Source organism: Cetorhinus maximus, chromosome 13, assembly GCF_964194155.1.
Source record: "Cetorhinus maximus chromosome 13, sCetMax3.hap1.1, whole genome shotgun sequence".
NCBI classification, from domain to species: Eukaryota; Metazoa; Chordata; class Chondrichthyes; order Lamniformes; family Cetorhinidae; genus Cetorhinus; species Cetorhinus maximus.
This window is the reverse complement of record NC_135891.1, coordinates 43,535,809-43,561,213: the sequence shown is the minus strand read 5'-3', so window position 1 is coordinate 43,561,213 and position 25,405 is coordinate 43,535,809. Positions and strand designations below refer to the sequence as shown.

At 41.2% G+C, this 25,405-nt stretch overlaps 1 protein-coding gene and 1 long non-coding RNA gene across 2 annotated transcripts; one reads left to right on the top strand and one right to left on the bottom strand.

Moving 5' to 3' along the window:
* Window positions 1–427: 427 nt before the first annotated feature.
* Window positions 428–2,837, bottom strand: LOC144688579 (CCAAT/enhancer-binding protein beta-like). The gene has a single exon (XM_078555321.1). The coding sequence runs from the start codon at window positions 2,638–2,640 to the stop codon at window positions 1,741–1,743; it is 900 nt and encodes a 299-aa protein (XP_078411447.1). The 5' UTR covers window positions 2,641–2,837; the 3' UTR covers window positions 428–1,740.
* A 620-nt stretch (window positions 2,838–3,457) lies between these two features.
* On the top strand, window positions 3,458–22,368 carry LOC144688583 (uncharacterized). Its single transcript, XR_013578440.1, has 6 exons — window positions 3,458–4,114; window positions 4,195–4,248; window positions 4,323–5,545; window positions 11,121–11,218; window positions 14,307–14,507; window positions 20,845–22,368. It is a non-coding gene; the product is annotated as an uncharacterized LOC144688583 (long non-coding RNA).
* The last annotated feature ends 3,037 nt before the right edge of the window (window positions 22,369–25,405 follow it).

The following is a 25,405-nucleotide window of genomic DNA, read 5'->3' as shown; positions in this document are numbered from 1 at the left end:
GCTGAATTGTAAAAATAGAAGGGCAGTGTGAGTATACTGCAGAATGACACCACAGAGGTTAACTGCATTGAGAAACTATGCTGCAAAATGGTAGGACATGTGGTAATGCACTGTACTGGAGACTGTAGGAGAGGGCAATTACATTGGTATACTAAGCTGCAGAATCTACTCCTGTGATCTACAGATCTCCCAGCAGCAACGTAAAAAGGCACCAGCTGAAAAGGTACTTTCCCCAACCGAGGGAACATCAGAAGACAATTCTGCTTGCATTGCTCTGATGTATCCTCCTCTTCATTAGTTCAGGGAAAGTGGAGGCCTGACAGCATGGGGGCATAACAGAAAAATGGCATGGGTCATTCCAAGCATAGGGTCTCCAATATAAACCTAAAAAACCATAAATAAATAAATAAAGGGGGCGAGGCAGATATTTGCTTTTGCACTAAAACTGATTTTAATTCGATTTGAAAAGAGAAAAATAAATACAATATTGCTCATTTGATAAAAATAATTTCTGCTATTTCTTTGACCCACAATCAAAGTTGATTTAAAATTGCAGCATTCCTTTTCCTGGTTATCGTACAACGTAATCTTTAACAGAACACCTGGTCCCTCAAGTGAAGTTCTATTCGCTTTAATAACTTACGTAACTTCGTAGAGCCACAATGATCGGCACATCTTCATTTACGACCTGTTTCACAATCTATCCGGAGATGACCTACTTTTAACCGGTTTAGAATTTACCCAAACTGGCAGCAACTTGGTTGGAAAAGGGATACTGCAGCTTTTAGTCAACAATCAACATATATTCCTAAAATGTAAATATCTACCATTTATTTCCCAACTTTGTACCCAATTCAAGTGCTGAAGTGAACAGAATAAAATGTTCTGCAATACACTTGCATGCTGAGTCACTTGCTGGAGTGACGCAATTCAAATGAAAACATTTCAGCGTTGATTTAAAAACTGCTGAAAACATCGCCGCTCCACCGCCGAACAAACTACGTCCGAAATATCGAGTTCATTTTAAAAAAACCGGAGGGGGGGGGGGGGGAGGAGCCAGTATAAAATGTGGAAGAGATAACCTTTATTTCACAGCAGCAGCCTCGACCCGTCTCTTGGGGGACAGGCGGCGCCACCCGAGAAGTTACAAAACGGCAGTTCAAGCACTTTCTGTGTCAAAAATAATACTTATATTTTTAAAAAATATTCAATACATCTACAGTAATGCTGTGTAACGCGTCTCAATAGGAGCAGGAACCCCCTCACCCCCCCTCCAAACCTATACATACGTAAGAAATAAAGAAATAGAATATTTCTGGTGGGGGAAAAAGGCCCCGAGACATTTGTAATAAGAAAAACGTTTCTGTCATCTGACAATTACAATGAATCTCACACTTGGCAAGTTACACGCTGTTGCGTCATGTGTTTCGACTGAGCAAAGTCACAGTTAAGCACGGCATCATTTTATATACATTAATATATATAAAAAAAATCCACATTTCTGGTTTCAATAAACATCATTCATCCCTCTCCCTGCAGTTTCAAACGCAGAGATAAGGTCATCTAAACGATATATAACCTCGGTTTCTGCAATGTGCTGTAAACACTGAGAGAATTCCTCTATATACAAAGAGTCCTTTGATCACCTTCTTTTGCAAAAGTCAACGGTATCCTTCCTTTTTAATTTTTTTTTTAAAAAAAAGAAAAGATCTATAAATATTGGGAGCTGTGCACTGGATGTCAGCAGTTGCCTGATGCACTGAGCAGGGTGTGCTCGGGCAGTTGTTTGAACAAGTTTCTCAGAGTTGCCAGCTCCCGGCTCAGCTGATCCACTCTCTTCTGGAGCCGCTCGTTCTCGGCGGTCAGTTCCAGCACTTTGTGTTGAGTCTCTACATTCCTCAGCTTGGCCTTGTCCCTGCTCTTCCTCACGGCGATGTTGTTCCTCTCCCTCCTCAGCCGGTACTCGTCGCTGTGCTTGTCCACCAGCTTCTTGTTCTTGTTCTTGCCGCTGCCGCCAGCCCGGCTGGAGTCGGCCGAGTTGGGGGTGGCCGGCGGGGTGGACGAGGACAGGGAGGAGGTGGACAGGTTACTGTTGCTGCCGCTGGCCACGCACTGGTACTGCAGCAGCGGCCTCACGTAGGAGGAAGAGGCCGACGCCGCCGACAGGCCGCCGCTGCCGTCCTCCTCCCTGGACTCCTGCTTGACCCTTTTACCGTCCGGGCTCTGCTCAAACACCGGGTCCAGCCGGGTTTCCAGGAACTGCGGGGTGCAGCTCAGGATGTTGCCCTGGTGCCTGGCGCCGGCCGAGGAGCTGCGCATCATGGACAAGTAGGTGTTGTAGTCGGGCAGGGATTTCTTCTTGTACTCCTCTGACAGCATAATATCCGTCAGGAGGTCGCTGCTGAGCTCAAAGTTGCCCCCTGCTGCCGAGGCGGTGGCCGGGTCGATGTAAGAGCTGAAGTCGATGGCACTCTCGTTGTCTCCGATGCCCAGATCTGTCATTGAACGGTCGCGGTGCAACTTGTTCAGGGAACAGTCCGACTCGTAGAAATTGGCCACTTCCATCAAATTAGTGTAAGTCTGAGCCGTCTGGAAACATGGCGAGTCGCAACGCGAGTCCCAACTGGTCAGACTTTGCATGAAAGCCGTGGTTGCAACAAGTGAAAGAAGGGGTTACCAACCCTTCGCGAAAAAAAACTTTTAAGAGTAAGTAATGCTCAGCAACAAGTCCTCTCGATCGGTTAGATGGCACTGTCTCAACTTTGTACTCTATACCTCTAGGTGAGCTGAGATGCAGTGTGCCTGGAGTCTGACTGTGCTGAGGTTTGAAGCTGCTGGAAGCTCTCGCCAGTTCTTATATTTATAACCGCAGAGCTCCTGCCATTGACGTCAGCTGGCACCCTGCCACTACCTCCAACTTTTTTTTCTCACTCCTCTCTGCCAGATCGAGGAGATGTGGCGCCGCCGTTTAAAACAATTATTATTCCTGATATCTGCCCAGTTTTTATCGCCTTTAAAATCGAGCTCATTAGGGAGGAGTGTGGATCGACTTCATAGACAGCTTGAATTTACTCGATAAACCAACTGATAATTGGAGATTGGAGTAGAAGTAAGATTATTTTAAAGTATGTTATATTCTGGGATTAGCCTTATTTGGAATCTAACCCTCATGTGGGGAGCTGTCACTTACAGTAATGTGCATGTTTTTAAAACGAAACTTTAGTCTGTGCTTAGAAACTGCCTGCATTCTGTCAAAATGCACGATCACAAGGCTTAAGAATTCACCCAAACCATATGCTCCTTTTTGTTGTGCATCATCAACAACAATTTGTATTTACTTAACAAGGTAAAACATTTCGCAGACAGGAACGACATCAAAGAAAGGTTGACAGGCCTTAAAGGTGGAGAGCGAGGTCTAAGGAGGGAATTTCAGAGGTGGAAGTAATTGAAGGTAAGGCCAGCAGTGCTGGGACGAAGGAAGTAGAAAATGTGCCAGAGTTGGTGCATGGTAGAGATGGGGTTATGGGGAAAGAGGCAGAGAGTAGCGAGGTTATGGAGGAATTTGAACATGAGGGTAAGAATTTAAAAATCAAGTCTTTCCATGAGCAGAGGGGTGATTGGTGAATGGGACATGAGGTAAGTTAGGATACAGGCAGCAGTGTTTTGTATGAGCTTAGGTTTATGAAGGGTGGAAGGTGAGAGGTTGGCCAGGGGAGCAATGGAATCATAGAGTCTGAAGGTAACAAAAGCATGGACAAGGGTTTCAGTAGCAGATGAGCTGAGCCAGGGGCAGAAATGTTATGTTATGGAGATGGAGGTAATTGGTGCTGGCGAAGATATGGGTTCAAAAGCTCAGCTCAGGCTCAACAGAACACCAAGATTGCAGATAATCCGGTTCAGTTTGAGACCGTAGCCAGTGAGGGAATGGTAGCTAGGGAATGGAGTTTGTTGCAATGATTGAAGTCAAAGTCTTCAGTCTTCCCAATGTTTAATGAAACTTCAGTTCATCTAGGACTGGATTTGGACAAGCAACAGACGCTTTGGAGGGGTCAAGTGGGGTGGTGGTGAGATAGAGCTGGATATTGAGAGAGACAATGGTGAGGTAGAGCTGGATGTCGAGAGAGATGATGGTGAGATAGAGCTGGATATTGAGAGAAAGACGATGGTGAGGTAGAGCTGGATATTGAGAGACAGAGAGAGAGAGATGATGGTGATGTAGAGCTGGATGTTGAGAGAGACAGTGGTGAGGTAGAGCTGGATATTGAGAGAGAAAGAGGGATGATGGTGACATAGAGCTGGATGTTGAGAGAAACGATGGTGAGATAGAGCTGGATATTGTGAGAGAGAGACGATGGTGAGGTAGAGCTGGATATTGAGAGAAGAGACGATAGTGAGGTCGAGCTGGATAATGAGAGAGAGACAATGGTGAGGTAGAGCTGGATATTGAGAGAGAGAGAGAGGCGATGGTGAGATAGAGCTGTATGGTGTCAATGTATATAAGTCACTTTAATTAGGACACTTCATTAATGTGGCAAGGTCGACACCTTGGTGCAGGTTTGGGAAGTGACAACACATTCAAGGACTTTGGAGAGGAGAGTTGGAGATGCAGTAGTAGGTTGCAGTAGTAGTTTGCAAGGTGGAGTCAAGGGTAGGTTTTCTGAGGAGCATGGTGTTAATGGTAGATTTGAAATGGAGGGACAGTAGCTGAGAAAAGGGAGCCATTTACAATATCAACTGGCCAGGAAGGCAAGTTGGGTGATTGGCAGTTTAATGGGAATAGGATCACGACAGTAGGAGGTGGGTCTCATAAACAAGATGAGCTCATAGAGGGAGTGAAGGAAAGAATTAGCAAATGATGCAAGCTCTGAGCTAAGGCATTGGGGAAAGCTTGGGGGATATTTGGCTTGGTGAACATGGGAAAGGAAGAGATGGTCTCAATCTTACTGAGAAAGAGTATGAGCTCCTCCCACTTGTGTTCCTTCACATGTTGTTAACACCAAACTGCAGCATATTACAATCTAAGAGAGCTGCTTGTTTCATGTGGTTGCCTCCTGGGTTATACTTTGCCCTATTGTTTCTTTTAGAAACGTGTTTTAAAATGTATACTGAGCTGTCTCCTAAAGCATTAGGTATTTTTGTGATAACTTTCTGCAAACACTTACACTTGTTAAGTACACAATTCACAAGGACGTTTTTTAAATGAAGAAATGTGTTCTTTATTATGGATGTACTGCATTTACTTTTTATTAGATAGAAGGATCACCCCTTAGAGACTTTCAGGAATAAAATTACTTTTAATTTATTTTTAGGATTGATATTATTGCTATTAGTATGGTGCTGCAAGATTAAAAATAAAATGTGATGTTAATGAATTACCATTCCGTTAAAAATTAACTGTGTCATTTGCTTTCAGTAGTTCAATCACAGTGGCTACATCTGATAAATATTCTGGTTTTACCAGTGTAACAAGAAAACATTGATGGCCAGCTGTAACTGGTAAACACAGCTATACTTCAGAATAAAATTGGAAAAGCAAATTGATTCAGTAAGGTTTTGTTTTGCTTTATTATATTTGTTATTTTACAACCAATTGTGACTGGTTAAAATATAACTTGTTATTTAATGTCCTCTGAACTCTCTCTGAAGAGTTAGTACATTTCAAAAAATTTTATTAATGTACACTGGTATATACTAAGTGATACATTATGTAATTATAGTGGACATAATACTTTTAAAAATAAAGCTGAGGATGAATGAACATCTTTGCGATCTTTCTCACTTGCGTAAATTCACCCAGGCACCTATACCTTTATATACCAATTGTAAAATTATATATAAAATGTATGTGAACATAGTCTTACAGACCTTGGTGTGAGAAAAACATAACACAATTTAATTATCTCTGAAATGTTTGAATCAAATTAACCACATATTCTTCCCTAATTTAAATTGGAATGATAAATCTATCGTCTCCATTCAAATGAATACTTGGGATTTTCCACACTAATTTGATTCATTAATTACTGCCTTAACATGATTTTCTGGGTGTTGCACTGAGACTCTGGGTGATGCAAAAGATTTATAAGCACACACAGCTATACTGACACCTATTGGTGATCTGCTGTTACTGTGTAAAATCAGCAGGACATAGAAAAAAAATGCAGCATTAACATGACCCCAAAGGACCTTGCATTGCAATGAATTTGAAGTACAGCAACTGTTTTATAGGCAAACACTGCAGGCATTTTGCACACAAACAGCAATGAGATAAATGACCAATTAAGTTGTTTTTGGTGATGCTGATCCAGAAAGGATTGCTAACCAAGATCCCAGAAGAATGCCTTTCTCCTCTTTGAACATGGCAGCCAGGGTGTTCCACTTTGGTGCTATCCCACCACTAATTTTTCACCCATTAAAATGAAGGGGTGCAAAATTGCAGGCTGGGTGGTGCAGGAGTGTAAAGTTCTAGTTTGGGATCTTTATATGAGATATGTCAGTCCAAGTACTTCTGATGAAGCCACACTCCATCATTGTTGCAGCTCAAATATTAGTGTGGGACTTGAATCAACAAACATCTAAGTCAAAAGCAAAAATGGCTGAGCTTGGTTTAATAGAAGAGTTCTCTTTGCAAACTGGCCATATAGTTGAGAACTACTGTAATTTTGTCAAAACAGCTTTTAGTTATTACAGTATGTAACTGCATTTTGTACCTAAGTATGTATAATACTTTAGAATCTAAGTCCTGGATTTTATGTGCCCCCACTAACATAACACCAGTGTTTCTGGATTCCATGTGTAGTGATATTATGAACATATAATGTGCTGGAAATATTGAACAGAACAAGCAGATGAATTCTTATTCCCATACCACCATCTGAACACATTAAATACTGTACCAATAAGCCCTGACTCATCATAAATTAATCTTCATTAAATATTTAGCAATCTTGGAAGAGACAGGAGTATAAACAGAAACTGTCTCACATGCATCAAGGGGATAAAACTTGTTGGCTGTGGAGATGAGGTTGGGGGAGAGGGAAGGGAGGACTTTTAGCAAACTGTAAAAATAAGAAAGCATAAAAGTTAGTCAGAAATCAGGTGATTCAGAAGCATGTTTCACCCATCATGTTTCTGTTGAACACATTCAGTTTTGTTGCTGTTACTGAAAAAAAGATATAATTGTGAACAAGATTTTTTATGAGAAAACAGGTATTTTTAATCAATTACCACATGGAATAGACATATGCAATCCCAATAATGGTGTATGATTTGATACTACATAGGAACATGATTGTATAGCTTCCAACTCTAAAACCATGAGTTGAATCTGTTAATTAAGTCCACAAATAATGACATATAATAAATCGCCACAAGGAGCGGTGTGGACTTTAATATCATCTGGTACTTTATTGAAGGTTTAAAGTCTTAGCTATTTGAAGAGTGTAATAAGGACATGAAAAAACAGGAACTTGTGTGGAAGGCTGAGTAATTTCTGATAGTCTCCCTTCTGTAAGATTAGTGACTGTCTCATCACCTGAGGTTCGAACATTCATTGTAGTGTACCTTCTAGAATGACTCAGTGACATGTAACAGCTTATAAAAGTCCAAGTCAGAGGTCAAAGCTTTTCCAATCCACAACATTTAACATTTACTTGACCGTGTTCTTTAAAGTTCTTCATTGATTAATGAACCACACTTAATTAACAGTCTAATGGTGTGTGAACATTTATACAATAACGATTATAACAGAGTTCAATGTTGTGTTTGAAAGGGAGAAAAGCGAAACAGCTAGTAAGGTTCTAGATTTAGATAAGGCTGACTTCATTGGGATGAGACAAAGACTGTCCATAGTAAGCTGAACAAATCGGTTAATGGGTAATTTGATGGAAGATCAGTGGGAGGTGTTCAAAAAAGCATTTATTGTGATACAGAACCAGTTTATACCAACGTAAGAGACAAAAGCTCTACTTGTCAAAATGTCAGACGTGGATGACTAAAGAGGTAAGAGACAATATAAAACTAAAAGCAAAACCATACAAAAAGTGGCATAGATCCTGCTAAATGGAAAAGAACAAAGAAAAGCAATAAGTAACAAAACTGATAACAAGAGATACAGCAAGGGAGTATGAAAAGAAACTGGCAAAAAATATCAAATTCAACACAAAATATTTTTACCATTATATTAGGAAAAAGAGAGTGGTCAGGAGCTATGTGGGCCCTTTAAAAATGATAGTAGTAATATTTTGAATAAAAATAAGGAAATAGCAAGCATACTTTGTATCAGTGTTTACACTAGAGGAAGAGGCCAGCATATAAACATATGAACGTACATTCCAGATACGCCAAGTAAACATTTATTGAATCAGTGACCAGAACTTACAAAAATTAAGCAAATTAACAGTAATAAAGAAAGTAGTGATACCAAAAAGAATGACTATCTTTTCACTAACTCTTTTAACCAAGAACAAGTAGGCCTCACTCAACATATGCACAATTATTGTTTAAGTATATTTCATTTCCCTGATACTCCTAGCTCAGATCCATCTGCTGGTTGGGTCTTGAACTAGGAATGATGGAAGAGGAGAGGGCAGCAAAATGGTAAAGCTTGACAGAAGAGCTGTCTCCACTTTACCCTCTGGCACTGGGGAGCAACAATTCAAAGGGCTTGAGACACAAAAATTGTTCTGTAGTGGAGGAGCAACAATGATGCATGTCTCCTAAGGGTGCTCCTAGAACCTTCACATCTCCGGTTCATAGACAGTCACAGCAGAAGCCCATCTGCCAAGTTTGGGTGTTCCATGGGTGCAGAGAGAGAAAGGTGAGGCAGAAGGTCAGGAATACTCCCATACACCACATTTTAGCCCTGTGCCTACTCAAGTAGCAGGTCGGGTGACATTCATTTTGGGGAGGGTCTGAAAGTGCTTGGCAATCATATGGGAGCAGCAACCTGACATGTAACTGCTATAAAGCTGAATAGAATAAGCAACCGGTGGATTTGAACAATTGAAGGGATGGAGAGATTCAATTAAGATGAGTGATTATGTAAATTTGGCATGCTGTCATGGAAAAAAGCATTTGCGAGGTGGATATGATTGCTGTTTTTAAGATTGTAGGCGGACTAGTTATTGTAGACCATGACAAGTTGTTTCATCTCAAGCAAAACAGCAGAACTAGAGGATTTAACCTGTGCTTGAAGTGGAGTAAATTCAAAACTAATCTGCAGAAACATTATCAGTGAGCGACTGGCTAATCTACAGAACATACTCCTTAGGGATATATTATGTGGTAAGTGTATCATGTTTGGGTGAAGCAGATGTCTTTGGACTTCTGATTCCCAAAGTTTTGCACCAATAGGCCTTTCAACACTTCATGCCTGGGTCTGTTGTAGAATAATTGATATAGATTGACTGCTATGGTTAGTCAACAACTCCATCATTGCTGTATCTTGCATATATCAGGATGTCAGAAGATGGATCTTGGTCTTTTTTTGTCTAGCGATTCCTATCTAAAAACCTGAAAGGAACATGTTGATGTTCAAGATTGATAGCGTATTTCGGGGAATTGTCCAGGTGTGTGCTGTTTGGAAGATTTCTGAATCATCACATGAACAATTATGCATTTTGATTAATTTTAAGTATTTGTACTTCACAGTTGATAAGTTTTTAATCTTAAAGGAAGAACAACTAAGTGAATTTTGGATTTTCAATAGAATCACTTAGCCAGGAAGTGACCTCAAGAAGCAAAATTACCAGAATCAGCCTAATTATTATTTTGGTGGGCTTCCAAGTGAGATGTGAGCTGGAGAGCCCACTGTGGGAGAGGTGAGGGAAGGAGAGTGGTATAAGGATGAGGCCTTAAGCACCAGCAGCAGAGTGCGGCCAGCTGCCTGGGGCATTGAAAACTCAGGGGATGACTGCATTCCTTACAAGGGTTGCTAATTTTTAAATCCTCTTCCTTGTGCCATAGCAGCATTAGACACAAGGAACATGTTGCTGTCTCAGTATTCAGCTTCTCTCTGGCAGTAATAGAGGAACATATGATGTATGACATTATACTGTTATTACTTTCTATTTTGAATTTTGTTCAATACAAAGTTTATAAATTTGTTATGTTTTGGGACTGTCTGTTTAATTTAAGGTAAAACGGGCTAGTGAAGGAAATTGTGACTTGCTTTGAATCCTGCTTGACAACAAACCTGGGTGGCTTGGTTGCTATGGGGACAGTGAGGTCCAGACTGATTTACTGGGGAGAAGATGCAAAATGTTCACACAGGTAGACAATGGCAAGGGCATCTGTGATGACTGTGGGTAGACTGTTAGTCTCCAAGTCTCACAGGTGTTCTGAATATCAGGTTTTGTAAATGGTTATACTTTAAACCGCCTGCTTAATTTCAAGATAAAATGGAGTTGGGATCTAAAGGACAGCTAATTCAAATTTCTATTGATACAAGGCCCATGTGATTCATGTTGCCATGGAGATGACCATGTCATATCAGCTTACAGGGTTTTTCTTAAAATATCCCTGAATCTGAGAGAGAGAGAGAGAGAGAACAGAGAGGTAGAGGTAACCAATCTCTATTGTTCACCATGGTGATTGTGGGTGGGAGATTGTGCTCTGATTGAAGAGAGCAAGTTTGTGAGGATTTGAACAAGGCTGGAAGATTCACCTAGCTTTGGAAAGAGGGAGGAATCTTTAGGATAACCCTCACGGTGAAAGTCAGTTTAGGGATTAGTAGTTACCTGGCTGGAAAAGGTAAAAGGAAGCAAGCCATTGGGAGCTGATAATAGCTTTAGACTGGTTCCTGGAGAATGAAGACTCCACTTAAGGAGTCCACAAGTAAAGTATAACCGTGGAGGGGGATTTGCAGTCATTTTAAAAGTTAAATGGGGGAAACATTTCTTTAGTTTACAGTATAAGTTTCCAACTGAATAGTGTTCAAACAATGTTTTTAGTTTGTTTATTACAGTGAAAGTCTTAAAAACTCAAAATATGGTTGTCTGAACCTTCCAGTCAGTTACTCAAAATTCAAATATTTTTACATCATCAGTTTCTAAGGGGATCATAACAATATGGTCACCCATATTTGGTCTGACATATTCATTGTCTGTCATTATTTCCAGTGCAAAATCCCAGAGGTGATGATAATTGGATGGGAAGCAGCAGAACAGCTGCCCAACTCATTTCCTGCCCCGCCCGCCTCAGATGCATTTGAAATAAGGTAGAACCGGCACAAACAAAACTGCCTTGTTTATGACTGAAGCCTTTGCAGCTCTGTTTAAATGTAGATTTTAACGGAGTCCATTTAAATTTATTGCAATGAAAAAACATTGGGCATCAGACCCAGGTGGAAGTACTCAGTAAATAATTGTGAACTTTAATAGAGAAAGGAACAGGGGTTTTGTTTTGATTTCTTTCAGATTTTGTTGGTAATTGTTCTACCTTAAGATACTATATAGCATTCCAGTGACGATATGTTAACTTGTCAGGAGATGTGGATGAAAAGTCCTTCCATGTAGTAACTGGCGCCATCTATTGGCTAAAGCCCATAATATTTTACATTTTAAGCCATAAGCATCGTTATAAAAAGGCATAGGATATTTGAAGGAAAGCCATGTAATGCCATATAACTCCAAATAGCTAAAATTCCTTTATATTTTCTAAATTTTGTTATTTTTTGCATTCTATCTAATGTGCTTTTGCCGAGATATCTCACCTGATATACTAGCACTGCCTCACAAAGCAGAAAGTAAATGAGGTATAAATTATATTTTAGTTCTTTGCTATTTAAGCATGATGAAGACCATTCACCATGACTGCCTTTCACAAACAGCATTATACAAGAAATAGAAACAGTGATAACTTGCTTATGAATATTTAACACCAATTCCAAGTTGCTCCACAGAGACAGGGGGAAAAAGCAAATGCAGAGCTGAGATAGAGAGATTTTGAAGAGGTGCCCAAATGTTTGGACAAAGAGACAAGCTATCAAAACTGTCTTAAGGAATAGGAGGTTTTTGATTGGAAGGTCTCCACCTTTCTTTCTATGAATAGGACATGCTTCCCAAGTGCAGATGGTTCAACACATATCACGCCTTACCTGACAGAGACCATCACACATGATAGGTTAGTTGACTGAAAGAGAAAAATAGGATAATGTTCTGGATGGGCTTCTGGCCAGTTCTGAGACTTTGGAGATTCATATGATGGAAAAACTGAATCTGTGTTGGAAACCATGGGTTACAAATTGGTATGCATTGCAGCCAATCTTTGGAAGCAAATGGAAGCAACGTATTCAAATGGGCAGGATGCACCAAATCTGTACTGGCATTGGTCCAACTGCTCCAATTTGCAGGGGTTTTTTTTAGGAGAGGAGTGGGCCATTCAGCCCCTTGTACTCAGTACTCAGCATAAACCATCACATTACTATTCACACTTACCTCGCTCGCAAGCGCACCAGTCCTTCTCTTTCTATGCACATCTTCAAATTCCCACTATCCATCCAACACTCCCACTCATCCTGATCTTTATACAGTTTGATACGTCTCTCTGATAGTCACCTTCACCAAATGCACTGCATCCATTGGTTGAACACATGATATTAAAGTCATTCATAGGTCTGTTCTTACCCCCATTACATGAGAAGAGACCAAACATAAGATGAGGGAGAGAACCAGAGGTATTCCCCCACAATTCTCATGGTTGACAACTGCAGAGAAGGAAATGCTCGAGATCAGGGGTGTCTCAGTGTCCCTGGCCATCAGAAATGGGGATCCCCAAGCCACTTGGTGACAGAATTAAATATTGATCTATATACCATACAATACTCAATCATGTTGACTTGATTTCAGCAATGGGTTAAATATAATCATCTTCATAATGATAAGTTGCAATATTCTTACCTTGTGTTCATTCATATATTTCTCTCTATCAAGGCCTTCATGCATGCAACAATAATCTGTGGACGATTCCTTATGAGGGTGCACCATCACAGTATTCATGCTTCCCATGCACCAGCTCAATGTGTGCACTTCAGTGGGCCCAGTTTGACAGTTAGTTGGGATATCACCTGATACCTCACATTTCAAGAGCAGGCAGTGTGACAGGAAGTGCTGTGGAGTGCCTGTGTCTGGGGGCACAGCCCTCTCCAAACCCTGCTCAGCTGGACAAAGTTGCTGTGGCCTGGGCACCATCAATGGGAAGGATAATCATTGAGGGGTGGTAGAAAATCTGTGACATACTGACATGCCATCAAAACAAATGGCCCACAGTTGCAGAGAAAATGGAGGACTCCAGCTCAAGCATGAGTGGTTTAGTGTCACAGGATACATTGAGGATATCTTTATATCAACATATGGCACCTTAAATAGGATGATAGAAATCTGAGCCATGGCTTTACAGCACCTCATGGATCTGCATCAAACTGCTGTCCAGATAAATGGTAGCAGTGCAATGTGACTGCCACATAATGACAAAAGGGGACATGGAAATGAAAACTCCACTCAGAGAGTTCTCACTTCTCATCCGTTGGAATCCCCCTCCTCTCCCTCTCATCCTTCCCTTAGTCAGTTTCTCACTTGCTATGTTGCCATATCCTCTCCTGATGGCCATACCTGCTCTTCCAGGTATAAGGGGGGCAGTCTTTGGCAGGGCCCTCAGGGGCTCCAAAACCCAGAGGGCATAGGGCAGTTACTTCCCAGCAATCGGGGCAGGAAACCGAGCAGCCTGTCTCTACCTCTGCTAAAGCCATAAGAGTTGCATCATTTAGAAATGGTAGGAAATGGAAGATGAAATCTTCATGGTTGCGTAAGGGTATATGGATATGCCAAACCCCAGTATATTCTGAACTTCAAACTAAATTTATATTTTAAAACTGAACACAAAAAACTACAAAAGATGGCCTCCTAAGGGTCACCTGACTCATTTTATGGATTGAAACCACTCCCTTGTCTCAAAAGAAAACAGAAGGAACATTCCAGACTGATGTTGGCTCAATGTCCTTTCTTGAAACTAATACAAAAAAAAGTATAACAAATTGAATGGGCCATTCAAACACAAATGCCCTGGCTGTCTCAAACTCAAGGTGTGAAACCCACAACATAAGGTGTATAAGGTGTATAATCAACCTAACTACCCACCTTATTTGGAAAAGGGCTTTGAACTTGTAAAAGGTCACGTGATACGACAGCTATGTTTTCTGTTTAAATCGGCTGGAAGCTGCTTGTAGACAGGGAGTTCCATTGAAAGTCATTAAACTAGATGCAAGTTGTTCAAGTAGCCAAGGTAATTAACAACAAATACCTTTAAAGCGGGAGATTCGAACAGAGAGAGAGAGAATGACTCCCCTAACCTGATCCAGTTAAAGTTCACCTGAGAACCAACCTCTTAGAAATTGACTACAAGAGACCTCACATCCAGCTGATAATCCTTCGCTTTATAAGGCTTTCACTTCAACTACAAAGCATCAACTGCATTTAAGAAACTATAGGCCTGCCACAAAAGAGACTGAGGTAATTATAAGTTGTAACTCTATATTACCTTCAACTGTACCTAATCTTTGTGTGTTTGAGAGTATGTGTGGGACAAGTGAGTGAAACATTGTGGTATTTCGGGGTAAGTGTGATAATAAATAACCTCCTTTATTTTTAAACTCATAAAAGCTTCCTGCTGAATTATTTAATTTGGACATACTCCAAGAGTAAGAAAGCAGACACCTGTTTCAACTTACTGATCATGGATAGTAAAAAGGAACAAGTAAATTCTGTCCATAAAACCAAAAAACTACTGCGGATGCTGGAAATCCAAAACAAAAACAGAATTACCTGGAAAAACTCAGCAGGTCTGGCAGCATCGGTGGAGAAGAAAAGAGTCGACGTTTCGGGTCCACACGACCCTTCAACAGAACTGAAGTATAGTTAGGAGAGGGGTGAAATATAAGCTGGTTTAAGGTGGGGGGCGGGGGGAGAGAAGTTGATGGTGGGGTGGTTGTAGGGACAAGCAAGCAGTGATAGGAGCAGATAATCAAAAGATGTCATAGACAAAGGATCCTTTTGATTGGGAAAGCAGGATAGCTGTCAGTTCTAGTTATTACATGGGTCCAGTTGTGGTAACTAACTGATCCTCACAGCTGTAATGGAATCCCAAGCACCCTGGGCAGGAAACTAAGCGGCTGGTGCTTAGGGTCACCACCTTTTTCACATTCTTATTTATCTTCCATGGATTCTTCTGCAGGCAATATGTGCTCTGCACCTCGTTCCTTCTGCAGTTTCAATCCTCACTGCTAGGGAATGTGTGCAGAGTGCAGCACACCATACCATTCTGAATATCCTGGCTGGCAGATACTGAAGGTCACCACCAGATCTGTCCAGGTACCTGAAGCACAAGTTGAGCATGCTTATCACTTTGTCAATAACACATTGGGTAGTTATACGGATTTCATTTTACCATTCCTGGTCTTCAAAAAATAAAGAACAAAGAAAAATACAGCACAGGAATTGGCCCTTCCGCCCTCCAAGCCTGCATCGATCATTTTGCCTGTCAAACTAAAACATTTTGCACTTCCGGGGTCCTTATCCCTCAATTCCCATCCTATTCATATATTTGTCAAGCTGCCTCTTAAACACCACTATCATACCTGCTTCCACCACCAACTCTGGCAGCGAATTCCAGACACTCACTACCCTCTGCGTAAAAAACTTGCCCCACACATCTCCTCTAAAGTTTTCTCCTCTCACCTTAAATCTATGTCCTCATTGGTTGTGTTTCTCACAGGTGTCAGCACTAAGTTTGAAGTAGATATTCTTTGTCTCCCAGCAGCCACCCTTTAAGTCTGCTTACAGGTGCAAACAGATCAGGAAGCTTGGAGCGTTGCAAGATGAATTGACAGGGATCAATTGGGGATGCAGCATCCTGGCACTTCCCCAGGAATCTGTTGCATACCTGAATAAATTTCTCATTGTTTCACATCATCTGCTCTTGCGGTTTAAGAATATTCCATTAAGAATGGGTCTGGGTGTTTGCTATCTGTGTACAGTCAATGACACATTACACTTGTGAGAAGCCAGCTAGAAATGCAAGCCTGAACATCTGCTTATTTTGACTGGCATCATCACAAGTGAAGTTAACATAAAGCCAGCCTTCGCAAACTACATCAGTGACCTGCCTTATGCATTTGTGTGCAGCCAACTGGAAGATGCTGGATATGTCTCTGACAGTACCCTGCAAGGATTATGAGGCAAAAAAGTTGACAGCAATGGTCACTTTAACAGCCAACTGGTAATGCATTACCACCAGGTGCAACAGGGAACAGGGCTTTTTCTAGGGGGCTGCAGATATCTGCCACCCCGGACTGACAATCGCAACATTTAGAAGCACTGCTCCACTGAGACCCGTAGGAAGCTAATCCTCTGCCTGTAGACTCTGCTACCCAGGAAGTTGGTGCTTCCTGTGATGGTGTAGTGGTATTGTCACTGGGCTAGTAATCCAGAGACCCAGGGTAATGCTCTGGACCTGGGTTTGAATCCTGCCACAGTAGATGGTGGAATTTGAATTCAATAAATATCTGGAATTAGAAGTCTAATGATGACCATGAAACCATTATCGATTGTTGTAAAAACCCATCTAGTTCACTAATGTCCTTTAAGAAAGGATGTTTGCTGTCCTTATCAGTCTGGCCTACATGTGATTCCAGACCCACAGCAATGTGGTTGGCTCTTAAATGCCCTCTGAACTAGGGCAACTACAGGCGGGTAGTAAATGCTGGCCTGACCAGCGATGCCTACATCCTATGAATTAATTTTTAAAAATGAAGTGCTGTAGGATGTTCTGACATGGTTAAATATGTTCAATGTAAGTCTGATTCTTTATGGAGCAAATACACAATATATTCAGTGAGCATGTATGCATATCAGCTTGGGTTATTTAGTTGCATTTATGACCTTTTGGGCCAGAAGGAGTTCATGTCCCACATCAGGACATAAGCACATAATATGGTCTGACATTCCAGCTTGGCACCATGGGACTGCTGCATTATTAGCATTGATGTCTTTCAGATGAAACATTAAATGGGGCCCTGTTTACCTGATGTTCAAGACTGCGTATCACTCAAAAAGGTCATTTCCCTCAAAATATTAATCAACTGGTCATTTATATCATTGTTTTCTGGTATGCTGGTAACTGTAAGATGCCTATCATGCATGTCTACATAAAACCACTCCAAAACTAAATAATTGTATGCAGTAATTTAACTTGATGAGGCCCTATATAAATGCTGATTAATTATGTGTCTGTTCCTATCCAAGATCTTTAATACAGGCAGTCCTTGACTTTACGACGTTGGACTTACGATGAACGGCACTTTCGACATTTATAAATTGACAACCTGTTTTGACTTTCCATGTCAGTTTCGACTTTACAATGCCACGCCAGCAAACAAGTTCAAATGTTCCTAAGTGCGCATTGACATTCTGCGCCGCCCATCTCCCTGACTCAAAATGCTCAGTTGCTGTTCTGATGCCATTACTACAGTATTGCACTAAATTTCTATATATATTTTTAGCTTATTATGTGATTTTTATGTCAATATGATTGCTATTTGCAACATAAATACATTAATGTTGCTCTATTACTCATCTATAATTGATTGAGTACAAAGTTCTGGGTTATTTAGGTGAAAATTGGGTATCGGGCCTTGGTTCAGGCACCAATTCCCCATTTATAACATTGTTCTTATGGGAAAATCGGTTCCAAGTTACGACGTTTCGAATTAAGACGCGATATTCAGGAACCAATTACGTTGTAATTATGAGGACTGCCTGTAGAAGGGAAATGTGTTTTTGAGTTTGAACACACTAAAGCATTCCAGAAACCTCTGTCCTAAGATTCCACCCCTTCCTCTGATGATGTTGGTGACTCATGTTGGTGTACGATTTCATGAGCACCAGCAGCCAAGTCCAGCCTCCCCCTAGTGGCCATGCTTTGCATGTGGACCTTGAAGTAGTTTGTTGGGGTGAACTAACATGGGATGGGCAATCAAGTCCAAGCAAGCGAGCAACTGCTCATTTTATACTGCACTGGCCAGACAGGGAGGTTTAAAGTTGACCCCATTATCACTGGCAACTCAATTCATAAACTTTAACCTGGCTGAATTTGAGCATTATTTAATGCCAGCTAAAATATAATTTCAGATCTTCTAAGCAGGTACTGTTGCCAAGCCTCCTTTAAAAATAAATTGAATTTCCTTAACTATATTAAATGGTTGATCATATTTTGCCAATTACATAGCATGTTTGGAATTAAATGAGAGCTTTATTAGACCTGAGCCAAATACTTTGACTACCTGTGATAACTGGTTGTCCAGCCAGTTACCAAAGGCACTGTTCATAGTATCATAGGATTTTACAGTAGAGAAAAAGGTCATAGCCCATCGCACCTAGGCAAGCTCTCAGAGAGCTCCACATTTAGTGCCATTCACCTGCTTTTTCCCCATACCCTTCAAAAAGTTTTATTTTAAAATATTTATCCGCTGTCCCTTTAAAGCTGCTATGCATTTGCTTCCACCACTGTTTCATGTCAACAACTGTCTGTGTAATAAAAATCTAACTATTTGTTTTGTTCTTTGGTGACTGTCTTAAGTTTATCTCTTTCAGTTACGAACCAGTGGATATTTTTCAGATTTATTTTACCAAAAACTCTCATAATTATCAGCACATTGAATAGATGCCAATAGAACACAAACCCATGTGCATTTGGTCAATAGTTAAAATCTCATTTACGTTGAATTACATAGAAATTACAATATGGAAACGAGCAACTCAGCCCAACCAACCCCTGTTAGTGGTTATCCTCCACACAAGCAGTGGTTCTAATCCCATGTTAACCCATTCCTTTTGACAGAAACCAGAACTGAAATGCATAGTGATTGACTTCAGCTGTAGGATTATAATATGTATTTCAGTACCTTGGAGAAACAGCTAACAGACTCTAGTAGACTATTATTAACCCCATTTGTATTGTAGCCAACAATAATGAAAAACAATCAATAAAACCTGAGCAATGCTTGTAAGTGCTAATAATTCACAGACCTGTGCCCTTTCCTGAAAGCACTGAGACCCTTTCTTTCTTTATAATCTTGATGTAAAGCGACCAGCCAGTGTGAAAGTGCTGGCCTGAAGTTGAAAGAAGTGCATTCTTTTCTGTACAACAAACATTAGCAATGACATCGAGGATGACCCTAGAGCAGTGCTGGAGAAAAATAAAACAATTCATCAGGAAATGTTTAGAAACCTATATTTTCACTAGCAATAATCATTATAATTTAACTATTGATTCTGTACTTCCTTACTGCTCTTCAGGTTTCTTGTGTCATTTTTCTTCTTTCATCCCAATCTGAGTGCTCCAGTTGCCAATCTACCTACAAAGTAGCCTATGTTGTTCAATTCTAATCTATTCTGGTCTTTGATCCAGAGTTTGAATTGCTCTACCTGCCCCAATTCTAGTTTCTCCCCAATACCCCAACCCCCACCTCCCCAACAACCTTCACTCTATATGGCACTTGGAAAGACGGGCCAGTTATATATGGTTGTGTATTAGCAAAATAATGAACATAAGAACATAAGAAATAGGAACAGGAATAGGCCATTCAGCCCTTTGAGCCCACTCAGACATTGAATGAGATCATGACTGATCTTCTACTTCAACATCATTTTTCTCTCTCTCAACCCTAGCCCCACCTGGGAACTCAACAGACAATATTCAATTTTATATCTCTTACCATCACCCTGGTTGAAACCAGTTAAGTTAGCACAGCTGCTGATACCTCCTCCTTTGGTTTGGTGTTCATTTTTGCCTGATTACACTGGTGTGAAACACCTTGGGATAATTTGCTACATTAAATGTGCTATCTAAATCCAAGTTGTTTGAATGATTTCTTTCTGTTGAGCTTCATTTCTTGGATCTTAACCATTGGTTCTTAACCATTATGGGGTTTCACATTTCATAATCCGGTCATATTTGTGCGGGTAACAGAAGGCTTCCTGCTGACCCGTAAGTCAGATTGTGACATTTCAATGTTAACCACTTTGTGGGTGGCATGTTGGACATTTCATTTTGCAAAAAGACAAACTAAAACATGAAATATTTAAGGTAGTGCTAGACTAATGTCAGAAGAAGGATGAAATGATACTGAGGCAGAGCTAACTTCAAGATTTTATCTATAGTATATTTTTAAAATAAGGCTGTTTTGGGCTGTTTCCATACATTCTGCATTATCTGCTTCATTTCCAGCAATAACATTCATAATTTACAGGACATTGTATGATCAACAAATATTTCCCTATTCCTCTCAGTTGTAGGTGCCTTTAAAAGTTAAATATAATGTCTTTTTATTATGCTTTGGTTGATTCCACTGTTCTGATTGTTAAAAACAGTAAATGGCATATGTACGATTAGAGAAAATTTGATTTTGGTGAATTTTTATCTTTAATGTTGACAAATTTTTTGAAGTCCCAGATTTGCTCCTGTCATGAACATGTAATTATGATAATACAGATTTTAAGGGCAACTGTTTTAAAGATACATTTCGATCTTCAAACCTCATATCTTTAGAGCTGGCTATGAAGAGTCATTTAAAATGGGGTTTTCACAGCTTTTTAGAGGATACAATGAACATTCTCCAGGGATCCCCATTGTATTCTCTAAAAGGGGTAAAAACTCCTTGGCTTCTGAATGAACAGGAGGCAGGAAGGGACTTCAAAGGACCACAATGTAATTAACTACTTTGCCTGGTGAAAAAATGACTGAAAATTAATATAGCAGTAATTTTTGTGTTTTTTGAACTGTATAAAGGAGGCTGTAAGAAGCCATCTTGTGTGTGTGAGACACAATAGCAGCACACAGCTCTCAGCGGAAACAGCCAGGAACCCCCCCAAGAAGAACTCTCAGACATCAGAGGGGTTTTCTCTCTGCCACTGGGAGTCAAAGAACAAGGGTTTAAGAAATCAACTGCTGTTCTGCTGAAAGAAGCCAGGCAATCTTCGAGTGTTTTAACTGCAGAACTAGTGGGAACAAGAAATCTTCTCTCTCCCAGAACCTGCTTGGTCTGCTGAGTCCACCCAAAAAGACAAACACCGACTAATCAACTGCAGAAGCCATTGAAACCAAGGATCAACTCCTACCAACACCACAAAAAGACAACAGGAAGCAAGGACAAACAGGATAAAGGCTGAGAAGAGGGAAGAATGATGAAAAAGGGAAAGGAAGACAGAAAGTGGTCTTATTTTATTTCCCATCTATATTTTTTTTACTAACATTGATGATGTCCTTGGTTTTCCATGTTAAAAAGTAACCTCTTGAGCTGCCTTTTAAAAGAAAGGAAGACTTGCATTTATATAATGCTTTTCTTGGCAACTGGACATTTCAAAGCCCTTTACAGCCACTGAAGCACTTTTTGAAGTGTTATCACTGCTGTAATGTTTAATAAATTTAATGTTAATAACTATTCTCTCAAGAGCCCTGGAACCATCTGGCAGGTGCTACATGTACACAATCCCTTTGGGGTATTTCTTGTTATTCCCCAGTTAAGTGTAACCTGGCTTCATTGTCATTTGTATTTAGAGCCACTGCTTCAATAACCTTTAGAGAATGTTTTGTAAGTGTATGTTTGTTAAGTCAATTAGGCCCCAAAGGGACATTCATAGCTGTCAGAAAGTCACTCGTATAGTTTTCCAGTGCTATTTATGAGCACACAACGTAATGACTTAATTCAGTTCAAAACATTATTGCATTGCTTGTGTCTGAAATCATTATAATAACATGATATTCAGCTCTCCCAGTGATGTACAATTCTCCCAGTGATGTAATACAGATCTGCTACAGTTGTTGTGTTCTATCTTGAAGTTGTCTCTGGCACTTGCAATTTTCTTGTTAGCAACGCTTTTAATTAATATTTCTTTACCGTGGGTTAAGAATTCAAGGAGATAGAATACTGAGGGAGTATTTACAGTGTAAATATTCCCCCTCAATGTGAAAATAGCCCCTAACGTCTATTATTTAATTAAGGAACCTGTGGTGTTTTATGCCTAAATCCCCAAGATCAACGAAGTAACTGGGATCTTGGCCACCTCCCATACACACAGACACAACCATAGAAACAGACACTTTGATTGCATAACCATTAATCCACTGTGGGAAACAAACAAAGATAGATCAGACATATCAAAATCTGACAATAATAAAAATGCTACCATAGAGACTCACAAACATGCCAGCATTCTGTGTACACACAATAAACAACACCTTACAAATTGTCAAACTGAACATGCATAGCACTGGTTTGCTAAAGCAAAGGGAGTGATTAAACTCAGATTATCTCAATTGTGTCAATTTCTCAAAATAATTCCAAATTGTCGTCATTTGGATTTACTTGAGGAAAGATTTTCCTATGGGCTTCCAGACCCTGCTGTCGGGGTCAAAAGGGGGTCATGAGCAGATACTGTGTCAGAAACAGAGACGCACCTGTAATTTTCCCTGATCGGCTAATCAATGGCCAGCGGACGGGCTTGCCATCCAATGAAGGACATCAGGTAGCCCTCGAAGCTGAAGGGCCAATCAGAGGCCCTCTAGCTTGAAAGCAGCAGCAGGATGCCCTATGGTAGATGAGGGAGAGTGAGGGTGCCCCAAAATGAAGGCACCCTTTCTTGACCTTTTCAAAGTTAAAGTGTTAAATATATTCAGCTCCCTGGCCAACAATGGGTAGAGGGGAGCCCCTTCACAGGGTGACCTGCAGCTGCTGTTGAACGCTGGCAGACAGGGAGGGCCTTGAAACCTGCCTGGAGTGCTGACCACCCTACCCCTGTCTGCGACCGGGAGGCCACCTCCAGGCAGCTGGACCGTCTCCCGGCGCCTGTGGGGTCTGAAGGCCAACTGGAAATTCCCAGTCAATTGGCCTTAAGTGACAATTAATTAGCTGAGTTGGCTGCCTGTAGGTGTGTAACCCAACTGATGACGCCCCCCCCCGCCCCGCCCTTGCCCATTCCACCTCTGGGAAAATAGTCCAGGGGCGAGATGGAGCTTGGGAACTGGTACTCTGGCCAGCGGTACTATTTTTAGCGCTCACCTGAACTGATCCTGGCCCTATTGGGGCCTTAAAATCCTATACGAACATACGAAAATAGGAGCAGAAGTAGGCCATTTAGCCCCTCAAGCCTGCTCCGCCATTCAATAATATAACAGCTGATCTGTTTGTGTTTGGAGTTCCACATTCCCATCTACCCCCAGTAACCTTTGATTCCCTTGCCTAACAAGAATCTACCTACCTCCGCCTTAAAAATATTCAATGACCACGCCTTTACCACCTTTTGGGGCAGGAAATTCCAAGGTCACACAACCCTCTGAAAGAAAAAAAATTCTCCTCATCTCTGTCCTAAAACCGCAACCCCTGATTTTAAAACAGTGCCCCCTAGTTCTGGACTCACCCACAAGATGAAACACCCTTTCCGTGTCCACTTTGTCAAAACCATTCAGGATCTTATATACTTCAATTAAATCACCCCTCACTTTTCTCCGTTTAAGTAATACTCTGCTTTTGATTGGATTCAGAAGTAGTCCTCATCCACAATGGCAGAGTAGCTCTCTGGAAAATAAATACCTGCAGGAGAAAAGTCTAAAAGAGAAAAGACATGGGGCTGAATTTTATGGGGCGGCGAATGGATCACAACCTCCCCCACCACCCTCCCCACAACCACCCCAATTACAAAAGTCTATTTCAAACTGACCGACATAAAGAAAGGTGACAACAGCACGCTGGTGTGGCCTAAGGGAGTCGATAATGGGACTTCCACCCCTCAGTGGGAGGAAGTCTGCCCTCGAGAGCTGACGGCCAATCAGATTGGCCAGCAACTCTGGCAGTCCCAGCAGTGCCAGAACTCAGTAGTGGACACTGTCAGAACTGCAAGCAAGCCCCAGGAGCAATGGATATCCTGGACTAAGATAAGTACTGGGCTTTTAGGCCAGGAAGGGATCAGGCACCCTAAGGAAGGTGGGTGGTGGGGTGCGAGGAGGGGCTGGGGATAGGTTTGGGAGGCCAGGTGGGGAGGTATAAAGGTGGGTATGTTATCATCTTGGTGGTGGGGGGGTGACCCTGGTGCACACAAGGCACCGCCCCCGCCAAAGAATAATCCCCCACCTTCCTTCCTGCCTTTTAACTAGTTGGACTAAAAAGGCGGTCTGCCTGCTGATGCCAAACATATAATGGCATGGACTGCAAAATATTCAGGTCAATTAGCTTGTTAACAAGCTCAATTGTCTGTTAAGTATTTTTTAAAAATATAGCGTGCAGGCTGCCAATATCGGCGCCAGCCCACCTTTCGTTTTATGGGGTCCCGGTCGGGGATTGGCAGGAAGACAGTGGGCTAGCCACCCACGTATTTCACGTGCCCGCACCCCCCCCACCTGAAACATGCCTAGCAGGTGGGCTGTAAAATCCACCACATGGAAATGAGATTAAATGAATTGTTCTTTCAGAGAAGGAATGCGCCCAGGGTGGGTCGACTTGCCTCCTATTCAGCAAAATTCCATCATTCTAGCTGGAAAATTTTGACTATTGAAAGGAATTCAAATTTATGCCCTTTGAGTAGACTCCAACTCACAGCCACTAGAGCTAAATGGTCACTCTTGTAAACTATTTTAAATGCAGTAAGAAGCAGTTTGTGAACAAGAGTTTGAGAGCAGCTGTTGATGATAGACAGCAGAGCATGGATCAGAAGGAATTTATATGCTGCTGTCCAGATCCAACTAAAGTTATCACAAAATGTTTAAAATAAAAGCACAATTTGCCCTTTTGAAAGTTGGAAAATGAACAAGGACGGAGTAGGGTGAGGAACAGAAACTCAAAGAAACGTCAGCTATTGGAAAGGCTGAAAGGCAGAAAAAGAAAAATAAGAAAGAATAAAGTACAAATTAGCTTAATCAGACAAAGGGATGTATTAAGTGGGACTGGTACAGTTCATATGAGCCCTGCAACAGGCAGTGCACCTGGGAGGTCCAACCTATCGTAATGGCTGGACCTCATTATTGTTACATTCATTGAAGCCCTGCCCAGACTCCGCCTGAGGCACTACCTAAAGAGAGAAAGAGCAACTAAGAGGTACAGTTCACAAGCTACACCGTTCCCTTAATGATGTCTTAGAAGAAGTAGTTTAGGGAAACAACAGCTCAGTATGGAGTTACACAAGGAACTCTGTCTCCCATTGCAAACTGACTTCCATATCAACACTCAACCACACAAAAAAGCACACATACCTTGGAGCACAGGATTTCATATTACAAAGTGGCTTTACTGTGCTCATGTTTTCAGAAAATGTCCTTTTTACCACCATGCCTACCACTGGTTCCTCTCTGTGGTGTTATTAAA

Bases quoted from the DNA above. Each gene is read 5' to 3' on its own strand.
- LOC144688579 (XM_078555321.1), bottom strand. From the start codon at position 2,640: ATGCAAAGTCTGACCAGTTGGGACTCGCGTTGCGACTCGCCATGTTTC.